This window comes from Diachasma alloeum, unplaced genomic scaffold (genome assembly GCF_001412515.2).
Source record: "Diachasma alloeum isolate Michigan unplaced genomic scaffold, Dall2.0 Dall_scaffold_00280, whole genome shotgun sequence".
Taxonomy (NCBI): Eukaryota; Metazoa; Arthropoda; class Insecta; order Hymenoptera; family Braconidae; genus Diachasma; species Diachasma alloeum.
This window is the reverse complement of record NW_021680419.1, coordinates 1477811-1502244: the sequence shown is the minus strand read 5'-3', so window position 1 is coordinate 1502244 and position 24434 is coordinate 1477811. Positions and strand designations below refer to the sequence as shown.

Sequence of the window (24434 nt, the reverse complement as noted above, 5' to 3'; positions counted from 1 at the left end):
GGGGGGGGGGGGGGGGGTGAGGGGGAGGGGTAGAAATAATATAAAAACCAAGTGAAATAAATGGTAGAATAACGAGAATAAATGCGCGATGGATTGCACTTGAGAATTTCCACGAGTGCGGCGACCTTGGCGTGATGTTGCCCCTTGTCAGTAGTTTTTGCGAGGTCCCCCCCAACTTCCGGTGCAACAATCTGCCTTCTCCTCTCTACCTTTCGCATTTCGAGATGGCTACCGCACCGACACATCGTGACAAACGGTGCGTAACGAGTTATCGAGTGAATCGCATGAAAAATCAAATCAAAAGGAGAAAAAAATCATTGCATTGGAAATCGAGACTGTATTTGTTTCGCACAGAAAAACACCAATGCAGAGTATCAATTGTGAGCTGGGTGTGATTTCGCTCTTTTCTCTCCGGATCTGTGGAGAGGGGCACACACGAGACGAGAGAGAGATGGCATTTATTGTTTTCGACAGTGGGTTTTGGCTGGGGGTGAATAACTTTGATTAGATATCAAATTTCACATTTTGCGATCGCCCTTGCCGCCCATTTTTTCCATTCAATGTTGGAACAAAAATTTCGTATCAATTTTTCTAAAAACGTCCATTTTATCGGAGATCTCTTTCCTGATAGTGTGAGTGATAATTCGACGTGATGCATTTTCAGGTTTATCAAGGCAATTGATAAAACCAAGTGGAAATATTTTTCGATTTTTCATTTTACGACTGCTGGAATTATCCGTACAATATTTTAAACGAAAAATTCTCTGTTTTTACGCAATATGTCAGCAAAGTTTCACATTTTTAAGCATTTTTTGGGGGATAAAGTCGGCGTTGAGGAAAATCCGCCTGAGATTCCCTCGAAATAGTCTCACCCCCATTCAAAACCCGATATTGGAATTCTGTAGACTCTAGATGGTCCCATTGCATCATTCTGAGTAATCATATTTTCGGATACGATTGGTGCTAAAACCAGCGGGAAAACTGGAGATAATTCAGAAATACTCGTGCACCGATAAAACTGGCTCGACTCATTCACTGAAAATTTCCACACATCGATGGAGTTGCAGTCTAACCTGACCCAACAGTTTTCTCTCTCCACCCATGTGAATCTCACGCCCGCCCAATACCATTCACAGACAGGTGGCAGACGTTGCTCACAACCACGTAATTTCTCACACTTGAAAAATAAACAGGCAAATCTGCCGAGTCCCGATGAAAACACAATGACCGAACAAGTGTTTGCGAGCCAAGAGACACCATTTTGAGCGTCACTTCATCAGTAGCTTCGGGAGTAAAGAGTAAAAAGGCGAGAGCCGAGAATCGCGAGATCAGTCTTTTCCCAACAATTGCCAAAAAATCAGCACTGAATGCCCAAGAGCGCCCGAAATAAATCACCCTCCCCTCCACCCACACAATATTCTTATTCTCCTTAGCAGCCGTCGGCTCGAGCATTCTAGAAATTAATATCGATTCGAGGCGTCGTGCTCCTTTTCTAAAAAAAAGTCTTCAATAAAAAAATTCAGGCGCTCAAAAGAGGGGGGAAAAAAATCGTAAACGTGAGAAAAAAAAACGAAAACGAAAGAAAACAAGCGACCGGATCAAATCTAAAAAAGCATAAAAATAAAATTAAGGGGAGGGTTCGAAAAAGGGGGGCGGAGGGGGAGGGGGGCGTATGGAGTATCCCATCTTACATGGCGTTGCCCATGCGCGCGATTACCCTCGCCAGCCATAGGAGTAGCGAGAGACCATAAATTGATAATAGAAAAAAAAAACCAAGACAGAACAAGAGAAAGGGAGGAGGAGAGGAAAAACACACAGATAGGCTTTTCAAGTGAACCACCATCATAACCTCAAAGAGAAGGCCATTCGCCATCCTTTATTTTCGCTCGAGAGAGCCAGCAAAAAAAGCAAACGTTGGATACGCGTTGCACAGTGCAGGCGTAAATCGGCGAGTAAAGAAAATGGAAAAATAAGAGCGCGAGGGTGGCCTCCAATTCCAAAGAAATGAAGAAGAAATGAAGAAGTGAGGAGATGCCTTCGAAAAATCGAATACAACGCCTAGGAGTTTTTGTTTTACCAAAGAAATACGGACACGCCGTTTTCTAGCCCTCACACATGATCCCCAGGTCTCCCACACATCGACAGATGCCTCTACCTCTCGCGCGCACACTCGAACAAAACGTGGAGACGCACGCGCGTAAAAACAGAGTGAAACGCGCCAGAACTTCTCGCATGACAGTAAAAACAACACGATGATATTTACATTTTTTTTCCACTTCGATTTTCTTATTTGTCGACATTTTCAAAGTATCAATTGAGAGGAATTCAACGGACAGTTATCCGCTCGGTATTTTTCCCCACCGAGGAATGTCTCTCTCGTCAAGGTGAAAACAAAAATATTTCCAATTTGGAGTACTTACGGTTTTTTTTCGCAGCGCCGAGTGGATGAAGAAAAAAAAAGTTCCGAGGAAGCACCAGAGCTTCAAAACCACTCAGACACGTCTCTATTCCCACTCTTTTGCTCAACGTTTATTAAATCCCTCGCTTCTGTTTCTGTGCTCAATTAATCCAGTTTCTTATTCTCTCAATTTTACTTTTCAACTTCTCAACTTAACGTACTGAAGTAAACACACAGAACACACTCACAGTTCGCCAGCACTCACACCGACGACACATATCGGTTTAGTACATAAAAGAGACCCGAAAAAGCCCCCCCAAAAATTCCTCGCAGCTCCAAAATGGAGGGGGGAAGAAAAATCTCGACAGAGAGAGAGAGAGAGAGAAATCAAAGAAAACCACTGTCTCACAGTTTCAATGGGTTTGTTTTTCGTTTTCACGTACCACAGAACGCCGGGAGGGGTTTCCGAGTGCCACAATTCACAATATCACACACTTAAATCCACCTCTCAATAACCGTTAAATGAAAAAAAATAACGAAAATCAAACGAAACCAGCGAACACAAAACGCGTGTTGTATTACAAATTCAATATTGTATATATAATGATATATATGTACATAGATATGAAGTAATCAAGATGGCGTGTTGAATTGCCCTGCACCCGATCAGGTGGAAAATGCCGGAATGTGAATTGGAAAAAAGATTTCGATTTAACTGAAAAACACGGATGTGTTGTGTGCCGAGAGGCTCCACAGCCCTAAGTGGTTTGACGTTAAGAAGTGAGGCGATGAGAAATGGAGTGGGGATGGAGGGAGGAAAAATAAGTGGGGGGAGGGGGCAATGCGGGACGAGGGGGTGGTGAGCTTGGCGCTGAGAAGAGGGGAGGAGAAAAATATGAAAAGACAGAGATGCGAATGAACTGAAGGAAATTGCTGGGAGAGAGTGAGACGGAGCATTTTGCGATGCGGTAAAATAAAAATGCCAGGAGAATATTATACGTGAGAAGCTGAAGGCGGAAAGGGTGGGGCAACAAAGGGGAGGGAGATTATCGAGGGGGGGAAGGGGAGAAAGAGAACGAGGGGAAATTTCTATCACTCCCTCTTGTGCCATTTCACTCGGCAATTCTCGCCGCCGGTCGTGCACTCTCGTCTCTGCGACCCGCGCAAATATACGCCGCCTTTATTTCCTTTTTCAATTTTTTTTTTCTCCTCGGTTGGAGCAGAGGGAGGGGACGTTTTTTTTGGTTTTGCAAAGGTGGGGGGGGATTTTTTTTCATTTCTTTGCCTTTTTCCATTTGCGAGGAGGTGGGATTGAGGGTTCTTTCTTCGGTTTTATGCCGCAGTCCGTACGAGGAGGATAGTGCCGTTTGAAGAATTCATAAAAAATCAATACTCGCGGAATTATGGGAAAAGTGGTGGCGGAGGGGGGATGGAGATCTACCGGTCGATCCGGATTCTTTGTACAGTTTGGCTGTTTGCTGATTTTTTTTAGAAAATGAGGGGAAACTGTCGGTAAAGCAGAATAGGGTTTTGAATTCTTTGCAAAATACTTGATCAGCAGTAATTCAGGGATTCAAGAACGAAAAATAGAATAATTGCATTGGACTGCAGATGCGAATGAAATTGATGATTTATGCAACGATACAACGGGCCGTGGAATTTCAAGCTCAATGATTCCATGAGAATTTTGGAAAAGAGGAATGTTTGTTCGCTGAATCCGTTCTACTGCGACGATCACAATTATTACACTTTTCATTCGATTTTGTACGTTTCATTGGATCAAGAAACGATGGGATAGGGTTCAAGGACCCTCGCGGATACGCTCGAGAAGTATCGATCAGGTATAATAGGATTTGAGCCGAGGAGAAAAATTTAATCCACATTTTTTGTCGCCAGTTCCGTCTCTCTTTACTACTCTCGCGATAAAAAAAAACAATTTCGAAATAAAAATCATGAAATGAGCTGGATTTTGCGATACTGAGAATGTAAAATCCCCGACTCTAATTGAAATTATAAGCCCCGTGGAGAGTAATTCCTGGCTGGAGAGCGAATCTATTGATTGTCTTTTCGAAAGTTTCTAACAGTACTTACAAATTGAATGGGGTTAGATACACGTTTCAGTTTGAATTAAGAAAGCCGGATTGTCGTTGAAGGCTGAGTTTCTGCATGCTCAGCCGGGATTCCGAATTATTGTTGATGAATTCAATAGTTAAGAGGCACAATGGACGATTAAAATAAAATTCCGATTAAAATGCCATTAACAATAATTAAAATTCTGAGTAAATTTACACTGAAAAACTGAGAAATAAAATAATTGCAGTACACTTCGTCCATTTTTTATGGGTTTCATGACCTCGAGAAATGGTCTGCCTCTTCACTACTGACCAATTGATGAATAACTTTGTTGTGCGTTCGAAAAGAAAAGATTGTTAAAGTAGCTCTACCCTTACGGTAAATTCAAAGATTATTGAAAACTGCAAAAAAATTGCAGAAAACTCGTTTAATCTCGGAATTCTAATTTTTTTCTCAATTTAATTATCGTTTTGATTTTTCAAAGACTAAAATCTGATTTTTTTTTCATTAGATGTGAAAAACTCGAGAATTTTTTTACACCTCATAAAAAATAATCCACCATTTTGCAAACAAGTTTTATTATTTATTTATAAGAGAGAAATATTTGAAAAAATATCACTATTTTGCGAAATTTAATTTAGATAATACTGACTGGGTATGAATTTTGTCAAATTTTTTCCATTCAATTTAGTTGAAAAAATTCAAAAAAAAAAATTAAAAATTCAAAAATTTATTTTTGAAAATATCCAAAAGTACAATGTAGCCCGGCCGAAGGGTAGAGCTACTTTAAAGCCATGTAGATGCTCTGAGTTTCGGGGAATAATGCCTGATGCCCATCAACATACAAGATTCCAATAAAGGGAACGATGAACACTGATCAAGACATGAATACATCGATACCTTCAGTCATTCTGCCGGGATAGCACAGGAGAGTACAAGAGTCAAAATATCTAATCCTTGCTTTTGGCAGAATTCAGTAATTCGCAAATAGTCAGGGATAGTGTGAATAAAAAACAATAATTCAACGGCTGGTCCATAAACCTTGATCGCAACCGTCGAAACTAGCATTACTTATCAATCTCCAAAGCGCTAGTGGAGCCCAAGTGAACACAGGAGGGATAGGGATGAACATGAATGATTACAATGAAAAGACCTTAGTATCGCATCTTAAATTTAAAATGTTTTTAATGGGTCTTACATGTCTGAGTTTCTTGCAATCCAATGATTTTTCTCATTCCACATATATAAATTAATTTTCCTTAATTTCAGTTGTCTTTTAACACGTTAAAACTCCATTTTCTAATCCATAATTTTGTTTAGTTTCATATTATAATTTTTTTTTATCAGCGAGGAAACCAGGATTTTGAAAAATGACTCACCATCTGATTGTCGACGAGAATGAAAACAATTTAAAATACCAGGATCTCCTCGATAACTTGAATGTTAATGTATCTGGGTAATCACATCGATTACCTTAGTACTTGAAGTTATGTTGGTTATACGTTGAACGAGGTCGGGGCTGTAGTGCCATGAGTCCCAACTCCATGGGACTCCACTTGGTACTGAAGCCATGTGAGAATAAAATGTCCATTAAAATGACTGATTAACACAATAATCCTCTACATTGAAGAACAATATCATCCATAATGTCATTAGCATTCCATTTGCCCCCCCCCCCCCTATGAGCCCCAGTAATTATCAAAACGCCACAGTAAGCTTTGAAATAACATTTTCAATTCTACAGTGTATTCCGAATTCTCGAATGCCGAAGGCCAGCTTCACCTCTTTCTCCTCCATAACTGGCCTTCGCACGTGAACACACATATATTCACATTCGCACACTTGGAATCGTTCGAAGGGCACTGAAAACTCTCTTGGTCTTTTTCTCGTGTATTTAAAAGCGTTTTAAAGGGACTTTGCCATTGGCTTGCGAAGAATATCAGAATTCTCACTGATATTCACCCAAGAGTCTGTGATTTATCGAGAAAATTATCAACCGAAGGGAGCAAATAATTTGATTTATTAAATTCTATCCTACACCCCACCCCCTCGAGTTCTTTCATTTCATTATAATTGAAAATTTGTTTTTTCTCATCATTTTTTTATGCGCAAACTCTGCTCTATTGGTTTTCACCCAAGGTGGGAAGGGGTGACCGCAAAATTAATCGTTAATTAGTTTTCTATTTGTTAATTATGCAGAGAATTAAATTCCCCCTTTTTTCTCTTTATTTTTTTATTTACATTTTTGGTCCGGTGAAGCTTCAACTGTGACTTTTCAACTGTCACTTCAAATTTGATCATGTAATTTTTTGAGATTGAGAGAAATTCCAAACTGTTGCACAGCCGACAATGCGCACACGCGGCAAGGACCGGTAAGTTTAATGCAAAAGCTCCGGTAATTACGAAACTCTCTCCTTCTCACACCTAAAATTGCATTTTAAATCTCCTTCCACCTTGTATTCCCACTGTCGTTCAATTTAATTTATTCATTTTTGTTTCGTGGTGGCCATGGTTGCTCAACTGTTAAAATGAATTTTGTTTCATTCCCCTCGAGCAAAGAGAATAAAATGAATTGTGAAATGAAAAATAATTGAAAATAACAGCGTCGTGGTCTGAATAGTTTTTTCGAGTCAAAAAATGAAGGAAAAAAAATTGACAGAAGGCTACGAAAGCGGATGTTCCCCCAGCGTTATCGGGGTACTTTAGAGCGAAACAATAGCATTTTTATGGAACTTGTGGATAAGATTGGAAATAAATCTAAATAATTTATCGCCTTATAATGTCGAGGCGGAAATTGGAAATTGGTTGAAATCAACGAGGAAGTATTTTAACGGATATTTCGAGGGGGAAAACAATACTGTCGAAGTGCCTTTTGAAGCAGTAAAAATTGAGAAATATAAAATAATAATTGTAAAGACACGAATAATGGCCGGAAAATGCAGTTTTCCACTTTACCAACTATTTGTGACGTCACTCGTGTCGCAGTGTGCTGGCCACGGACTGTTGTGTCCTTACGAAACGTCATCAAATAAAGAAAAATATATCAAACTATAGGGAGGTTCAACTCAAGAGTAAAAATATGGTGAGTGGTTTTTTTTTCCAGAAAAAGAAACTCATGAAAATAAGGAGAAAATTGTTGGAGTTATTATTTCTTCCATATGAATCATCAATTACGTGTCTGTCGTGATTAAACTGTGAAAATGTTTTCCCCTTGCAACTGAAAACTCCATCGCAGAGAGCGGAAATAATGACAAATGACACTATTGAGGGAATAACTTGAAAATAAAACGAATGAAAATGAAAATGAGAGAGAAGTCATAAATGCTAACCTCAAAACGATGTTTCCAGGACGTTTCAGCATTCTCGGAGAAGGATTTCGATGTTAAAGAGTGGATAAACAAAACTTTTAAATCCACTGATGCACTGGAAGACAAAGACGTGAGTCACAGATCAATAAACAATTGTTTTTTTCAATATTTAACGGGGAAACAGTGAATTCCGGTATTTCACGGGGTTCGAAAAACACGAGAGGAGCAATTTTAAGTTCATTAAATGTTTTTGAAATTGAACGGCGCATTTGCGAGTTCAGCGAGTGACCAAGCGGCTCTCGTCTCATTGACACTGCGGTCAATGACATCGCTCGCCTTTTTTAATGATAACTCGTATTTTCTTCTCCCTTTTTTTTATTTCATTCATTTTTTTGACTTTGTCTGTCTGATTTTCTTTGTTTGCTTTTATTATCGTACGAGAATTGATTGTTAGTGGAGGCGAAATTTTGTTGTTTTTTAATTGAACAATAACGAAAATAATGATAACAATTGCATGAGTCCGTTGACTTGTTTTTTTTAGTGAGAAATTCTCATTGCGATTGTATTTCAAACAGAATTCGGATGTCTTGAACTGAAATTCAATTTCAATTTTTTTCAGTTCTGTTCCTTTTTTTTATTCATTTATTTTTTTAGATATTGATTGCCTGATTTCATTATCACGAAAGAATTAATTATTATTGAAAGCAAAATTTGGTTGTTTTCCATTGAAAAATAACGAAAATGGTGATGATAAATGCGTGAGACTGTTGACTCGGATTTTTTGAATGAAAACATTTCTTGCGATTATTTTTCGAAAACAATTCCAATGCCTCGGAATGGAATTGAACTTCTATTTTGATTCCGTTCTGTTTCCCCCGATATTTTTTCCCTCTTTCTCTCTCTCTCTGGTGTGAATTGCTGGACGTGCATTGACTCTGATTAACAAGAGCTATTTTTGTGGCTTTGTTAGGGTCGCAATTACTTGTGCGAATTTTCTAAATAAAACTGACGACAATCTGCATTCATCAAAGCATTATTTTTCTTCAATGTACACTGACGAAAACAAAGGTTTTTGAGAAATACGTCTTTACTTGTGCCGAGAAACTTCTGACTTGAAAATTTTCAAGAGTAAAATATCTTGATGACAAGAAAGCGATTTCTCAAACAAAGTAAAATTAAATCAATTCATTTCATAGTTTTTTAGTCTCAATTCTAAAATATCTTAAAGTAGCTCGACGCTTACGGTGAATTCAAAGATTATTGAAAACTACAAAACAATTGCAGAAAACTCTAATCGATTCGGAATTCTAATTTTTTTCTCAATTTAATCATCGTTTTGGTTTTTCAAAGAGGAAATGTTTAAAAATCAGGACTTAACCCAGTGTCTTACGTGAAAATCAACATTTCCATTGTAATCAAAGATTAAAATGTGATTTTTTTTTTCATTGGATGTGAAAAAATTATGAATTTTTTTGACACCTCAAAAACCTCGCTTGATAATTATCAAGCCACGAATTTCTGGATACAAGTAAAGTAGTACGTCTCAAAAAATACTTGTTCTCTCAGTGCCCTGAATGATGAGGAAATGCTGAAAGACGTTGAAGAAAAATTTTTTTTCAACTGCCGGAATGTTCTAAATTTAGTTATGTTGCATGGTTCTCAAAGGCATTTGTGTCTTCCCTGGTAATGAAACTTCAATTATACGTACAACAAGTGAACGGTTCCCTCGAAGAAACGAGCCAGTCTGTTCTCTCGAGTCTTCCCAGAATCCTCAGGGATACCCAGTTGCTCCAGCAGGAGGCATTGGCCCTCAAAGAAAAGATGGTCACTGTCAAACAAGAAATAGCAAAGGTAATCACCCCAAAATTAGTCGCAACAAAAATTGCCACAGAATTGCCAATACGTTTCAACTGATTTACCATTGACTCTCGGTTCAAGGTGGAGAAGGATACAGCCCTGTCCATGACAGCTCTGGAAAAAATAGACAGGGTGAAAACAGAGCTTCAAGTTGCCAAACAAAGTCTTCATGAAGCGGACAATTGGAGTGTTCTTGCAAATGATCTCGAGGAGGTAAACACTGTTATTCTACAAGCCGCACAGACTAAAAATTTCCATTTTCTCCACCAATGTTTAAAAATCTTCATTGTTATCAAGGTCTTCGAGTCAGGTGAGATTGACAGTATAGGTGGAAAGCTATTTTCCATGCAGAAATCACTCTCCATGCTATCAAACGCTGTAGACTACGAGGACAAAAAGCTACAACTTGAGGGATTGAAAAATCGTCTGGAAGCGATGGCCAGTCCAAAACTGGTGCAAGCGTTCACAGTCCGAAATTTAGGTAAAAGAGAATAATTTCCTAAAAAAATCCCGAAATGACTGAACATCTTTGCTTTCACAGACGAGTCTAAGCAGTACGTAAACGTCTTCAGCAAAATGGACAGACTCCCCCAACTCCTCAAGTACTACCAAAACTGTCTAAAAGTATCTCTATGCGAGGAATGGCGAAGAATACGTGAAGTCTCGATGGACGAGAACGTAACCTCCTGGTTGAACGCATTCTACGACAAACTATTACTGGAATGGCACGACCAGGTGAAGTGGTGCAACCAAGTGTTCCCAACCCCGTCCACAGAGATCCTCATAGACATCTACGCGGACGTCTTGTGCTCACTGGACCCCAGCATTCACGACACCATTTCGGGGGCCCTCAAGTACCTGTCACCCCCCCTCCAACTGGATCTCCTCCTGGAGCTCAAAAGAATAACTCAGAACTTTGCGAGAAACTTGAACGCATCTCTGGAGATCTTCTCGACTCAGCAAAAGTCAGAGGATAAGCTCCTAGCCCTCGCCCAGTCGATTTATTCTCCTTACGTTGTCCACGTATCCAAGTATTCGACGTATGCATCAGGACAATTGACTGAAAACCTGAGTTCCATCGAGACAAGCCACGAGGATCTGAGCGATACAATAAATTCGCTGTCTCTGAGTGTTTCCAGAGCGATTGATCACGCAAATGAGGCAAATAAGAGGTGCAAGCTCTTCACCGAGGGCTGTGGATACCCAGAACTCCTCAAAGCCCTCAATACCTACTTCCTCCAGTACCTGGACAGATTCACAAGCTGCGTGAAGCAGCTGGAGAAGAGGAAGACAAAGCACGAGGACTGGAATCTCTTCCAAATGTGTCTGACGTTGATGCAGATCATCGGTAATTTCTTGGTGCAAATTGAGGAGTTCGAGAAGATTCTGGTGGTGAGTATTGTGGAGGCGAACAACAAGTTCCAGAGTGGAGCTGCAGGTGTCTTCAGCAGGTTCAAAATTCTGCTGCTGAGTCCAAATGGACGTCAGGAGTTCGACAAGCTGGTGAAGTCGTTGAACCAGAACGACGAGAAGACACTTCTAGCGTCTGTCACTGAATCTGTTTACAAATTGTGTTCTGATCTCCATCACACGACTTATGAAGTCATTTTCGCTCCCATCTTCACGCAACTCCTGCTCATTCAGAGGGCCCCAGCCTGGCATGGAGACGGTGGGAAGGTACAGGGCCTATCGTCTGACCTGCCTGACTACAGTTTCGCCCCTCAGGAGTATATCACTCAGGTGGGGCAGTACCTCATGACACTTCCTCAACATTTGGAGCCATTTCTGCTGAGGGATAATCCGAGTTTGGTGCACGCCCTGAGGGCTGCTGATGCTCAGTACACGCAAGGGACTTCTGACGGCGGATTCACTGGGACTCTGCTGGGAATTGTTGCCAAGGGCACTTGCCAGATGTTCCAGGATCAGGCACTGGGGATTTGCGAACTCAATTCTGGGGCTTGCAAGCAACTTGCTACTGATATAGGTGAAAATCTCTGATATATTACCGGTTTTTTCAACTTCAGTTGAGGATTTCTCAGACTTTTTGAGGTTCATCTTGTCTTGGATTCTCTGGTGTTGATTGTAGTGTAACGAATCTGTAATTTCTCCAATTATTCTATTATTTACGCATTCTTTTCTTTCCTCTGAACCTCTCCTCTGAAGGTGGCGTCTCTCAATTGTTTCTCTCATTCTTTTCTTTTTCCTTTTTTGACATATCTTTTTGTTTTTATTTCTTCGGCTCGCTAATTTACTAAAGCTTTATTTATAAACCTACGTGCTTTTCAATATCTTCGTTTTGCAGATTATCTGGGGAATGTGCTCGAGGAATTGGGACTCTCCCTGTCGGACAATCTTCAGCAGATGTCAACGCTACTGAGATTATCGCCGGAGGAGTATCAGTCCGGCTGCTCAGGCTGTAATGCTCGGGTCGTTGCTGCTGTTCGACAAATGCGAAATATTGCATCTTCAGGATGAATCATAATTCAAGTCATTTCCCTCCTTCATTCTATATCTTCAGTGCTGCATTGTGAAATGTCGATGAAGCTTCGATTTTATTTTTTATTCGTTGATAGCGAATTGTATATAAATTTACGAAATAAAGAAGAAAAATGAATGAGCAGAGATGAACGTTGTTCTCAAAGGGTTCAGAATAAATTCCTTGTAATTCCTGCATTCCAGATCTTCATTGTACTGCTGCATTTTGGAATATCGATGGATTTTTATTCGTCATTTAAATTTAAAAATAGAGAAAAATTTTCAAATAATGAAAGAAAAAATTTATTCTCATTGTGTTTGAATGAATCAATTCCCTAGTTCCAGGGGATAGTTCTCCAACGACTGACGATTAATTAATTTTCGAACTAATGAGGTGATAATTAACTGCTTGACAATAATAATTTGATTAGATCAGTAAATTTGATTGAATTCCTCGGTTATCGTCCTGAAAACCACATGAGTATTCAAAATTCATGTTCGCACATTGAAACTACCGTTTAATCAGCATTACCTTGATCTCAAGCTGTGATTTCTCTATTTTCTCATTGTTGCATCTGCATTAGCATCTCTGCCGAATGACATAGTGCATAATTCAAGCACTAGAAAGAGAAAGTAGTTAGCCATAATGAGTTTTTCCTCCAAATGACTGAATTTGAGTCATTCACACTTACACATCAACGTTTCAATATTTTTATTTTTACTTTCTTTGGAATTTTTCAATCAAATATGAGTCTCTGATCTTTCTCTATCGTTTTCTTCGATTAAAACTCTCTCATCCAACACCAAAATGTTGGCAATTCACATTGAGTCGACTCCTCAACATGTTTTCTCTGTTTTTATGGAATTTTATGTCATAGAGAGCCCTACGGCCTTGTCGCCTCATCGATAGACCTTTCCATCTTGAGAGTCCCTAGATTTTTGGATATTTTTTCCCATGTTAATTCCCCTAGGAATTTCGGAGACTTTTACTGAATTTACATTAAAAATCTTTTCGAGAGCTCAAGTGTATCTCGTCTTAAATGTCAACATTTATCAGAATTTTTGATTATTCTTCCGATTTTTTAGTTCGATCAACGGAATAAATATTCCCCCTAAATTCCCAGAATGAAAAGGTCGATTCCCCACACTATTGTCTCTAATAGAAGATCCAAACAACGTATCACCAGACGTTACATTCTTAAAAGCGTATGCGTGTAAATAATCGCAAGAGCCTAGGGGCTTCGGCAAAATTAGGAGAAAAGAGCAAAGAAAGTCCTCAAATCGCGACAATTGTTTCGAAGGTCACGGGACGACAGTAACGGGCGGGAACAATAAATCCACTGGTGGAAAGTACTTGAAATGAGACTTGCGGAGAGCTAGGCGGATCCACAACTCACTGTTACCATGCATCATTAATTTCCAAAAGTGCTTGTTTCAAATAAATACCTGGGGCTGTCAGTCGGCGCACAGCTCAACGAAATTGTCACTTGTGTAAACAGAAAAAAATCCTCACACATTTGGTGTTGGTTGAGACTGGAAGGATTCTGCTCCTGGCAACAGCCGCCATATTGATTGACGTTCAAATTTTGTCGCAGTGTTAGCTGGGTTGGGCATGCGTCTACCATATTCAAATGGCAAGTCAGCAGTTGGTAAGGCAATCAGATGGTCACAGGAAGCTGCCTGGCGGACATTTTGCCTCGGAGGGCACGTGGTACTTCCGATACGCACACCAGGCACATGTGTGACTTCACGTGCTTGGTGGATCTTTCTCTGATTGGTGATAAAAAATGCTGTAATTTCGCATTTTGGAGTGAAATATATAGTTCTTTATTACTCTCGAGGGTGTGACGCCGCTCATCATGGTGAGTACATCATAAAATTGTTTTAATAATGATGGAAAGGTCTCTTCCAACGCAGAAGTAGAGGTTAAGGGAGCGAGTGCGTCTCAGTTATTATGGAAAAGAAATCTAAAAATTCAGACGCACTGTCTTCGGGCTTTTTGTGGAATTAATTAATTTTTTGTGTGTGATTACTCCGGGGCAATCTGTTTGCCATTATTTGACGTGGTCCACTGTTTGTTTACATTGCAGAGTAGGGGAGGTTTGGGCAAAACGGACATTTTTGACTTTTTTTAAAATGTGAATGAGGGGTTGAAATGTTGATGAAATTTAATAATTTTTTTTTAATACAAAGAATAATTATTTCCCTGTGACGAGCCTAAACTGAGCTCAATTCATCAATTTGTTTCTGCGTTATGAATAATTCTAAAAAAGTCTAAAGTGTCCGTTGTACCTTACCCTCCACCAACCCATGTTCATTATTTAGATATGAAATAGATAAAATGCATCAAAAGTATGCGCTAACATGGGCTTATGTGGGATAGAATCATTCAAATATTTCCTCTTTTTCCCCGGGTACCTCAGATTTTTCTCTGGCCATTGGATTCAATATGATTTTACACATTACCTTCTATTTTTATTTCTATTTTTAGTCTTCTCGTAAGTGTATTATCAATTTGAACATAAATTTCGCAAGAGCCCGTGTATAAGGAAAAATTAGTTTATTCATATCTGCCGAGACTGTTGCGATTAATTTTTTTAGCGTTAGAAAAGTTTGCTTCATATGTTCTGCTGTCAGCCGAAAAAATTACAGAATTTTCCTTGCCATAAAAAAACACATTTACCGACAATTTACCGACACTGGCTAAACATCCACTCTAGCGCGAGTTCTCGATGAATATCTCAACTTCTAACGGAGTTAACAAAATTTTCCTAGAAATCTTTTTCATAAAAAAAAGTGAGGACTATCGAAAAAGATCTTACAAACATCAAAACTCACCTCAAAAAAGTCAACTGGGTTGACTTAAACCGATTGACGTTCAGTTGAAGAATTTTTTCATCATTGAATCAAAGACGTATTTTTTCCACTCAGAGATTTACATTCTTGAATCAAGAACATTAATTAAAAAATGTTACCTCCCATTTTTCAACATTTCGACTTTACCGAATTTCCTTTGAAAATGATTCTTTTGAGAAGCAAAATAGCCGTTCATCCGCTCCCCAAACAATCAAAACCCTCCCCAATAAACCAAAACTATTCCAGCCGAAGCTATTCATCCTCTACGAGCACGCCGCAGGCTACGCGGTGTTCAGCGTGAAAGAGTTCGAGGAGATCGGCATGCTGCTGCCCCAGGTGGAGGCGTCAGTGACCGACCTCTCCCGCTTCAACGCCATCGTGAAGTTGATCGGCTTCTCCCCCTTCAAAACAGCCCTCGCAGCGTTGGAGAGCATCAACAGCATCTCAGAAGGCATAGTCCCGGAGGACCTGAAGCTCTTCCTGGACACCTGCATCCCGAAACCCGAGAAGAAATCCAAGTACCTCCTAGGAGTGTCAGACCCCAAGCTCGGCGCCAGCATCAGCGAGACCCTGAGCATAAAATGTGACCACACAGGAGCAATTCCCGAGATAATCCGAGGCATTCGTTTCCACTTCCACCACCTGGTGAAAGGTCTAACAGCCCAGAGTTCAGGAGTCGCCCAACTGGGCCTGGGCCACAGCTACTCCCGAGCTAAAGTCAAATTCAACGTCAATCGTGTCGACAACATGATCATCCAAAGTATCGCTCTCCTCGATCAACTTGACAAGGACGTCAACACCTTCAGCATGAGAATCCGCGAGTGGTACAGCTACCACTTCCCCGAGCTCGTTAAAATCATTCCCGAGAACTATACGTACGCAAAAGTCGTTAAACTGATAAAAGACCGAAAGGAATTGAACGAGGAAAAGCTGGAGGCCCTCGAGGAGATCGTGATGGACAGTGGGAAGGCCCAGGCGATCATAGCGGCCTCGAAAACGTCGATGGGGATGGACATATCAGCAGTGGACCTCCTGAACATCGACATGTTCGCTGGGAGAGTGATCGCCCTTGCGGACTACAGAAAGCAGCTGGCCGAGTACCTCAGGACGAAGATGAGTGGAGTTGCTCCCAACCTGGCGACCCTCATTGGAGATCAGGTTGGAGCTCGGCTGATTGCGCATGCTGGATCGTTGACAAATTTGGCGAAATATCCGGCGTCAACTGTGCAGATCCTGGGGGCGGAGAAGGCACTCTTCAGAGCTCTGAAGACCAAGGGAAATACTCCAAAATATGGGCTTCTCTTCCACTCAACGTTCATTGGAAGAGCGGGGACGAAGAACAAGGGCAGAATATCGAGGTATCTTGCGAATAAATGCTCGATTGCCTCGAGAATCGATTGCTTCACTGATATTCCAACTACTGTTTTTGGGGAGAAACTCAGACAACAAGTGGAGGACAGACTCAAGTTCTATGAAACTGGAGATATTCCGAAGAAGAATATCGATGTTATGAAGGAGGCACTGGAGGAGGCCGCCCTGATCGTTGGGGCGGAGGAGGAGAAGAGTGCAGAGGCTGATGAGTCCATCAAGAAGAAGAAGAAGAAGGCGAAGAAGAGGAAGAATGAGGAGGCCAATGGGGAGCTCAATGGCGAGGCCAATGGGGCTGAGGAGGTCAATGGGAAGAGCGAGGTGAATGGGGATGCGGAGGAGGCACCCCCTAAGAAGAAGAAGAAAAAGAAGTCGAAGAGCATTACTGAGTAATTTTTGCTCACCTCGTCAGGGGAGATTAATACATTTTTGTAAGGTTTCGTGGTCACTTTGTGAGGAAAACAGTTTTTTATGGTAATTCTTGACTTTATTACAGTACAATAGACAGATTTTGACAGGCAAATGGAAAACAAGACTTCAATGATTCCTCCAATTCCAGTAAAAAATACAGTTGTAATATTCCGGATTTTTTGTTAAGGAAATAGAGTGTAATTGCAACTTTTTTCGTCTCACCAAGATTACGGGGAGATTTAATAAATGAATAATGCAGAATTAATTGTATTTTTTTATTATTCCGTGAGAAAAATGAATCTTTCGGAATTCAGGATGAAAATAAAATGAAACGACATTTAACACCAGCACCAATGAGCATTTTTAATGAAGAAAAAAAAATAAAAACTATCGACAACATAACTACAACCATAAAATTGAATACAATGGTATAAACAGAATGTCTTCATGAATCGATACGAGAAAATAAAATTCGTTTAATGATTATTAATTTGTATTTTTTTTCTTAATATAATTGTACAATTGAGGAAAACCATGCTAATCGTTGCATGTTCACCACTGATTCGTACGAATATTCACAATGATTCCCTTAACATTCATACTATGTACAGTGATAGAGAAAATACACATCATCAACTGGAATTAATGAATCGTTCGTTTTAATTCATTAACGAAAGAGGAGAAACATATTCGAACTTTTTTTCGTTAATCACCTTGGCTAGAAGGACAATCAAGTACACGCAGAATTCTCTTCTACTCTTAAAAATTAGTTGACACAACCATTCAATTTTCCTCAATTTTATGTTTCAACGTCTGTGTCACGTCTGTGATTTATTCATGTCTCATGTACCTCTCTTTATCCTGCGCATTTATTTACATGTTTTTTACACCTTAATACTGTCAAAAATCTTGCAACATTTGCGCTGAGTAAATGCAGAATTGAATGGAAATTAAGAGACAGAGGGAAACATGAAGCGAAATGAACGCTTTTTCAATTGAATTCCATTGAAAGTGTCCATTCGCTCCACAATCCCCCAACAATTATCGTAACAATTTTAGAAAAATCTTCATCTCCCTTTTATTCTGCTGAAAAGTCGACGGAGAAACCCAAAAAGACAGTCTCTGAGATGCATCTTAAAAAAATTAAAAAAATGCGTGATTGAAACGTAAATTTATTGGCAGGAGAATCAACTTGGAAGTGAACCAGATTCAACTCATTAATTCTGAGCACATTCTCTCGAATAACGGCAGGCATCGAACCAAGGAAACTCGAATCAGAGGATGGATATGTTCCAATTCTTCAATAAATGACTGTTTCATTCTGATAAATTATTTCCTCCTCCCTTCTTTTTACAATATATTACACTCTATTAATCATCAATTTTGGAATGATTACGTTCCACTCTTTCGTGAGGTACCTGCGAACACATTATCATGAATTTCGTTATCTAGAAGAGGAAATGTCATAAAATTTCGGGACAACTCGCTGCGTTAATTATCCACTTTGAAAAATAAGTTCGTTTCTCTCATTTGCTCTATAAAATTTACTGCAAGTACTGATTACGTTAATGATCTATGTTAGTATTTTAACGGCTAATAATTATCTTCGTTAATAGTGACAGATGTTAAGAATCATCGTTAGAGATATGCGCTTCTTCACAACTCGATTAAAATTCATCGTCATGTCATTCTGATTCTTGAGGAATGCACTCATTCGAATATCAATTTTCAACCTATTTTCGATTAAAATGCATTGCTTTCACTGATTAGAGAAGAATCTTTGGGATAAAAATGAATCATCTAATCCTGACGTACGAACGATTGCGCATTTTCTTGTGCTGTGACAGCAAATTTTAGTATTTATCATCATTCTACCGATACATTCCCAAATGATCACTCAAAAATCTCCTCCACACATGATTATCGATCACAGAGACTCGATCACGATCACTGCTGTGCACCGTTCCATACAATTATCTCCTAACAAATTCGCCAATTCTTCTCCCAGTGCAAAAATGTAATTCGTGTTGAGGAAGCACGTATTGTCAATTACTCTCGGTGTCGCGTTGTACAACAGCGACTAAGTCCTATATCATATTTATCCATGTATATTAATAATTAATAATATATATGTATGTAACAACATTTTTTTTCACTTCGTTATCGTTCATTGAAAGACATCTCCGAGTGATGGATTATTTCCACATTTTCTTTTATAAAAAATGACATTTGGCTATTTATTTATTCACACTTTCCTCCGAAAATCTTAACGAACTCGTTACACGGATTCTTCTTTATTATACACTGAGGTCAAATGTTTCTACGATAAATCCTGCAACTGAGGAGAATAGTGGGATAATATCAATTGCCAGGTGAGGCTTGGTTGCATAGAATGGATGCATCGATGGTTGTCCTGTTGTATTGGTTGCACCAAACACTATTGCTGTATTTATAGGAAATAGCCACTGTCAATAACCAGATGGAATTGAAGATTCAGTGCAACCAGGCCTGAAAAATACCTGAAGCTACTCTCGAACATTTTATCATTTCTCAAACGTCTTGTAATTTTTACCTAAATGTCTCCAGAGTCTCTCCTCAATTGCAAAATAGTGAACGTTCAGCTGCACAACTTCCCAAAAATGGAAAAATATCGAGGGTGGGGTATAAATAAACTCACAAACTTCCAGTCTGACCCATCATTTTACCTGACTTGTTGACCGTGTGATGTGGATATCTCAGGGAAAAGTTGGAAAGAAATTGGTACTAGTCTGGCCTGGGGACTGCATCATCGGTGGCCCGAGGTTCACACTGGGGGCTGAAACAATATCCTCTGTCAAGAGAATGCAACAACCAGAAGAGTTAGGTGGAGTGATGAATTAGTCGTTTTTCAGTGGATGACATGCAACTAAAATATTCTGGGAATATTCTATCAATTGTTTACCGAGTGGCCGAGGTTGATGCTGAGGGCTGTTGGTAGCTAGTTGATTCATGCTTGGAGCAGGCCCACTCGATTTGGACTTGCTCCCCAAGAGATTGTCAAGATCGATCTTGAGGCCTGCACCAGCCCAGGTTGAACCTACTTGCGTGGTTGTTGGTTCAGTCGGTCCTCCAGTTGTCCTCGTGTTTACGGGAGTTGGGGCTAGTAATCCGGTGTCTGAAATGCAAATGGATAAATTACGAGTTCGACAGGGAAGGGTGGGGCAAAATGGAAGCTCCACTTTTTTCTGAATCTTCGTAACTGAATCGTTACTACTGGTCATAATGAGTTGGTGAGATTCTACAAAAAAAAGGTGATAGTCTTATGATCGAAGATTGACAATAAAGTTCACAGGGGAAAAAACATTTCCATCAACTCGAAGAGTTTGTTTCGATCGATGAAATAATTTTCTGGTGGTTACCAAATCGGTAGCGAAGCGGTAAACCGGGTTAACACTGTTAGAAATTTTTTGAAATTTCAGTCACAAGTCATCTGAATTTTGAATGTTGTGAGTTTGAATTCAATTTCAAATGAAAACGTTCACTAAATTTCTCATTCATCTTGGAAATTCAAGAAAATTGGGGTTTTCATGTTAAAGAATCATTGATGTTTCTATGAAAGCTTGAATTTAACATTAGACATTAACAACAGAGAATTACTTGAATATTCAAGAGATTAACTGATTCGTCAATGAAGAATTCTATAGAAATTTCATGTAACTTTGTGGTTGTTAAAATTTTCAAGCTTTTTCACTTGAAATTTCAAGAGTAATTTTCAAACAGTGTAAATTGATTTTGACTTTTGGCCAGTTTTCGATTAATATCTCGGAATCTAAGAGACATAGCAAAATTTTCCTCATGACCTTTTTTATAACCCTCAATCAACTCCACAAAAAAGGTCATAACAAAAAAAATTCTATCTCTTTTAGATTCCTAGATATTTGTCAAAAACTGGCCAATAGTCAAAATCGACTTGACCCGGTTTACCTCTTCGCTACCGAAATAAGAAATTATTCCATCGGAGCATAAAAAAATGTTAATCATCAAATTGTGGATTCCCCGTTGATAAAATTACCTTAACGATGTTTTTGTTATCAATATAAAAACGATTGAAAGGAAAACTCACTTGCAGGTTGATTGGCGCCCGCAACATTGAAGAAATTAGCGTTATTTCCCATCTGTGAATTAGCATTGAAAGCATTAAATCCCCCGAAATCCGTTAGCAAGTCAGCACCCATGGGCCCTGCGAAAAAAAAACCCCAATAAGAACACCCCCACCATCGCAACATTCTCCATCATCAAAACCAATCGATCACACCCTCACCCGTATTATTATTCCCATTAGTCCTAGTGGCTCCTCCCTGATTCGTCAGTCCCACAGGTCCACTGCTCATGAAATTCCCACTCAGCCCATTTCCAGCCATCAAATCCTCGGTATTCGATTGCCCACTCAAGCCTTCCTGATTACTCTGCAAGGAATCCAGTCTCCCCCCCGCCGCAGCTCCTCCCGCAACCCAATTATTATCATTCCTCCCTATCGTCACCCCGGAATTGAAAGCACTAGTAAAATCAGCAAACTGATCGTCATTATCCTGCTTAGTACCCCCGAAAGCACTGGTGAAGTCTCCAAAATTGGCATTGACGACGTTCTGACTGGCGACAGGAACGTAGTCACTCTCCCTGGGATTGAAATCGTCGTCATTATCAATAGCTGTTCTGCTGTTGTCGTTGCTGGTGTCGAACAAGTCGTTCAAGATGTCATTGTTCTTCTTCGGTTGACTCTTGATGGGCGAGGATATTAAGTTCCCCTGGACGACTCCACTGTTGGCACTCGGATCCTTCCCATAGTTCGCAGCTGCCCCCAGGTCAACCTTCTTCACAGGTCGACTGGGATTTCTCCGAGGAGAATTGCTATTCCCCACTGAGAGCTTCTCGAGCTTGTCCAACGGAGACTCCTTGACATCCTTGGCGCCCTTCTTCGGACTCTGATTGTCGTTGTCCGAGTCCTCCCGCTCGCCATCGTCACTGTTGTTACCGTCCTCGAAGCCTCCCCGACCCCTCGTATCTCTCTCCCAATCGTTGTACCCCTCGGTCGTGGGTTTCGTCCACTTCGGATTGTCCGACCAGCGATCCCCACCCCCGAAGTTCATTCCCATCGCGTCACTCGACATTCCGACGTACTTGTCTTTATTCTTTTTAGCCTTCTTACGCTCGTCACGCAATTTGTCGTCGTCCTGAATGAAGTCTATCAGTTCACGAACTTTGTGTCTAACGTTTATGCCTTGGTCCTTGCCAATTTCGTCGATGTACGTGTAATTTTCGAGGGAACGGAGGTCGTAAATGTGCTCGCGGGAGGATGTTACGACGCGCTCGGAACCGTTTCGGACGAGGTAGTTTAAGAGGAGGAGAGCCTGAAAGTAGTTTGGGTTTTTTGAGGGAAATGAAACGAGGGGTGAAGATGAATCCTCCAGCGTCCGAATTAATGAATTACTGAGCGGAAAAATCGGTTGATATCGTCGTATCGTTTTTGGTGGAAAAAAAGTTCCATTTTATTGAATTGACCATTTTGTTTTCTGAAATGAATTCGAGTAGTGGAGGAGTCATTTCGTATCAACTGAAATTATTTTATTTGATTTTTGTAGGGAAATACAACGAGGAGGTGAAGATGAATCCTCCAGCGTCCGAATTAATGAATTACTGAACGGAAAAATTCGGAAAGATCGGTTGATATCGTCGTATCGTTTTTGATAAAGAGAAAAGTTTCATTTTATTGAATTTAACCATTTTGTCTTCTGAAATGAATTCGAATACTGGAGGAGTCATTTTGTATCAAATGAAATTATTTTATTTTGTTTTTCTAGGGAAATGAGACGAAGAGGTGAAGATGAATCCTCCAGGGTCCGAATTAATGAGATTCACCAAAAATTGGTTCATATTTCTTTCAATACTGATCGGAAAAATTGAGAAAAATCCATTGATATCGTTTATAAACGATATCATATCGTTTTTGATAAAGAGAATTGTTTCATTTTATTAAATTAACCATTTTGTCTTCTGAAATTAACAATTTTGTCTTCTGAAATGAATTCGAATACTGGATGATTCTTTCCGTATAAACTCACCTTCCGGGTGAGATATTAATAAATATTTTCGTAAAAATTTCGCAAAGTCAGTAAAATTTCAATCAATAATGAAGAGGAAATTAGACGCAAATGTAAATAAATGAAAATTGCAAAAATAAACGAGCAAATGTCATCTCATCCTCTAGAAGTTCGAAATGAATGCAAATTGCTGCCCCAATATTCAATTTTCGTACAATTCAAGTAATGGAATATTTTTTTAACCAACGAAAACAAGTTTGGTGGTGCAGGGGGGTTATTACCTTGTACGTACGCCGCCAATTACGTTTATTCTCTTGCAACATCCTTTTCCAAAGCATTGACATAACATCGGGAAACTGTTCGTACGTGAATGTCGCCTGGGCGAGTTCTTGCATCATAGCACCTGTCAATGATACATACATTTGTGCATGAAAACAACCTGATACTTCGCCCCCCGCCGCCCCCCGTGGGATCACAGCGAAATAAAACGAGAGCAAAAATAGATTTTTATCTCTTCAATTACTTTTTTCTCATTAAGCAAATTACGATAAAGCGAGTGGAATGGCGGGAGTGAGGGAGCGTTTCCCAGCACTTTCTTTTGCCTCGGAAACTGGAGTGAGCTGTAGAATATTGACACTCATTGTGAATATCATTTCCCTTGGAGTTTATCTCCAGAAATAAAAATAAACGTTCTCTTTTTAATCCAGGTAACACTGGGTAAACGAGCATTGAGATAAGGTATTCATGGACTTTGCAGGCGTATTTAATCTCAACATCTGAATGATTTCATGGTCACTCCAAAGACGAACAAAAAAAAATTTCCTTCGCAGCAAAGAATTTTCGATAAGAGTAATTACGAAAAATTCCAAGTGATTTCCTATCTAATAATTACCAGTGGGTCCCCAGGCATCGTCATTGGTAGCTTCTCGAACTTTGGCTTCAGTCTCAGTGTAGTTCATAACTACATTAGTCCTGAAATCCGGAAAAATTATGCAATACAGCCGAATCCTTAAGTGAAAGGTCAAAATTATATGAAAACAGGTATAAATAAGTGAATTCGAAACTCACGCCTTGTCCATGAGTTCCCGCACTTTCCACATGTTCATCATGTTTGTAGAAATTCCACTCACAGTTATCAACGATAAATAAGTAACAAGTTAACAAAAATCACTCGGAACGTTTGGTAAACAATTTCAATTGAACTGGTCAACTGCCAGTTGTATTAACGAAGAACATTTGTTCCTGTATTCTTCCTCGATTGTAAAAAACCTTCGGATGAGTACAAACGTCATCAGAAGGTTGCCATGTTCTACCTTCCACGTTCCCCAAAATCCCCACTCTGCCTTTATTTATTTCAACAATGGATTAGCACCGAACAATGAATCACTTTTGCACAGTTATTCTTGCAACAGTGTGGAAATGATGAGCTGCTATTTATCACACGAAACGGGCCTGAGTGATTTATTACGAAAAAGGTATGGTGCTGTGTGTGGCTGACGTTTTCAGAGCCGCATTGGGGAACAGACAGGTTGGGAATAATGTGAGGACTAGTGCAGGGCACGTCAGCCAATGGGAAATCCCTGGGGTAATGCCGTTCACCAATCGCAAGTC

At 39.8% G+C, this 24434-nt stretch overlaps 4 protein-coding genes across 10 annotated transcripts in view; 2 read left to right on the top strand and 2 right to left on the bottom strand.

The window, feature by feature from the left end:
* Positions 1 to 12250, top strand: part of LOC107038359 (conserved oligomeric Golgi complex subunit 7) — a 69214-nt gene extending 56964 nt beyond the window's left edge. Inside the window, exons 1-7 of one of the 2 annotated variants that reach the window (XM_015257408.2) lie at positions 7453 to 7553; positions 7820 to 7909; positions 9445 to 9630; positions 9718 to 9849; positions 9934 to 10117; positions 10178 to 11620; positions 11939 to 12250. In XM_015257408.2, coding sequence (XP_015112894.1) covers positions 7551 to 7553; positions 7820 to 7909; positions 9445 to 9630; positions 9718 to 9849; positions 9934 to 10117; positions 10178 to 11620; positions 11939 to 12111 — 2211 coding nt within the window. In that variant the 5' untranslated portion in view covers positions 7453 to 7550 and the 3' untranslated portion in view covers positions 12112 to 12250. Of the gene's footprint in view, positions 1 to 7452; positions 7554 to 7819; positions 7910 to 9444; positions 9631 to 9717; positions 9850 to 9933; positions 10118 to 10177; positions 11621 to 11938 lie in introns of those variants that run through there. The other variant, XM_015257407.1, reaches the window with a different exon arrangement.
* The window catches only part of LOC107038360, a 64153-nt gene extending 50483 nt beyond the window's left edge, over positions 1 to 13670 (bottom strand). The window contains exons 1-4 of one of the 4 annotated variants that reach the window (XM_015257409.1): positions 13558 to 13670; positions 9699 to 9750; positions 9488 to 9607; positions 7801 to 7894 (exon numbers count right to left, since the gene is read on the bottom strand). The gene's annotated coding sequence lies outside the window, so the exon portion shown is untranslated. Of the gene's footprint in view, positions 1 to 2420; positions 3145 to 7800; positions 8056 to 9487; positions 9608 to 9698; positions 9769 to 13557 lie in introns of those variants that run through there. The other 3 variants (XM_015257410.1, XM_029126126.1, XM_015257411.1) reach the window with 3 other exon arrangements.
* Positions 13671 to 13775: 105 nt separating this feature from the next.
* Positions 13776 to 17232, top strand: LOC107038405 (nucleolar protein 56). Its single transcript, XM_015257497.2, has 2 exons — positions 13776 to 13973; positions 15214 to 17232. Exons 1-2 carry the CDS (start codon positions 13971 to 13973, stop codon positions 16726 to 16728), a joined length of 1518 nt encoding a protein of 505 aa, XP_015112983.1. The 5' UTR covers positions 13776 to 13970; the 3' UTR covers positions 16729 to 17232.
* Positions 17084 to 24341, bottom strand: LOC107038403 (clathrin interactor 1). 3 transcript variants are annotated; one of them, XM_015257495.2, is made up of 8 exons: positions 23892 to 24341; positions 23716 to 23795; positions 23105 to 23226; positions 21047 to 22133; positions 20849 to 20965; positions 19688 to 19900; positions 19452 to 19576; positions 17084 to 18164 (listed from the first exon to the last, which is right to left on the bottom strand). In XM_015257495.2, exons 1-7 carry the CDS (start codon positions 23930 to 23932, stop codon positions 19482 to 19484), a joined length of 1755 nt encoding a protein of 584 aa, XP_015112981.1. In that variant the 5' UTR covers positions 23933 to 24341; the 3' UTR covers positions 17084 to 18164; positions 19452 to 19481. The 3 variants fall into 3 exon arrangements, with proteins under 3 accessions (XP_015112981.1, XP_015112980.1, XP_015112982.1); XM_015257494.2 differs by having other exon boundaries at positions 17084 to 19576; XM_015257496.2 differs by having other exon boundaries at positions 17084 to 19561.
* Between the last annotated feature and the right edge of the window lie 93 nt (positions 24342 to 24434).

Excerpts from the sequence above, each read along its gene's own strand:
- LOC107038403 (XM_015257494.2), bottom strand. The coding sequence starts at position 23,932 with ATGATGAACATGTGGAAAGTGCGGGAACTCATGGACAAGGC. Across the intron at positions 23,796-23,891 it reads CGGGAACTCATGGACAAGGC|GACTAATGTAGTTATGAACT; the intron begins GTGAGTTTCGAA and ends TCCGGATTTCAG. Across the intron at positions 22,134-23,104 it reads ATTGGCGGCGTACGTACAAG|GCTCTCCTCCTCTTAAACTA; the intron begins GTAATAACCCCC and ends AACTACTTTCAG.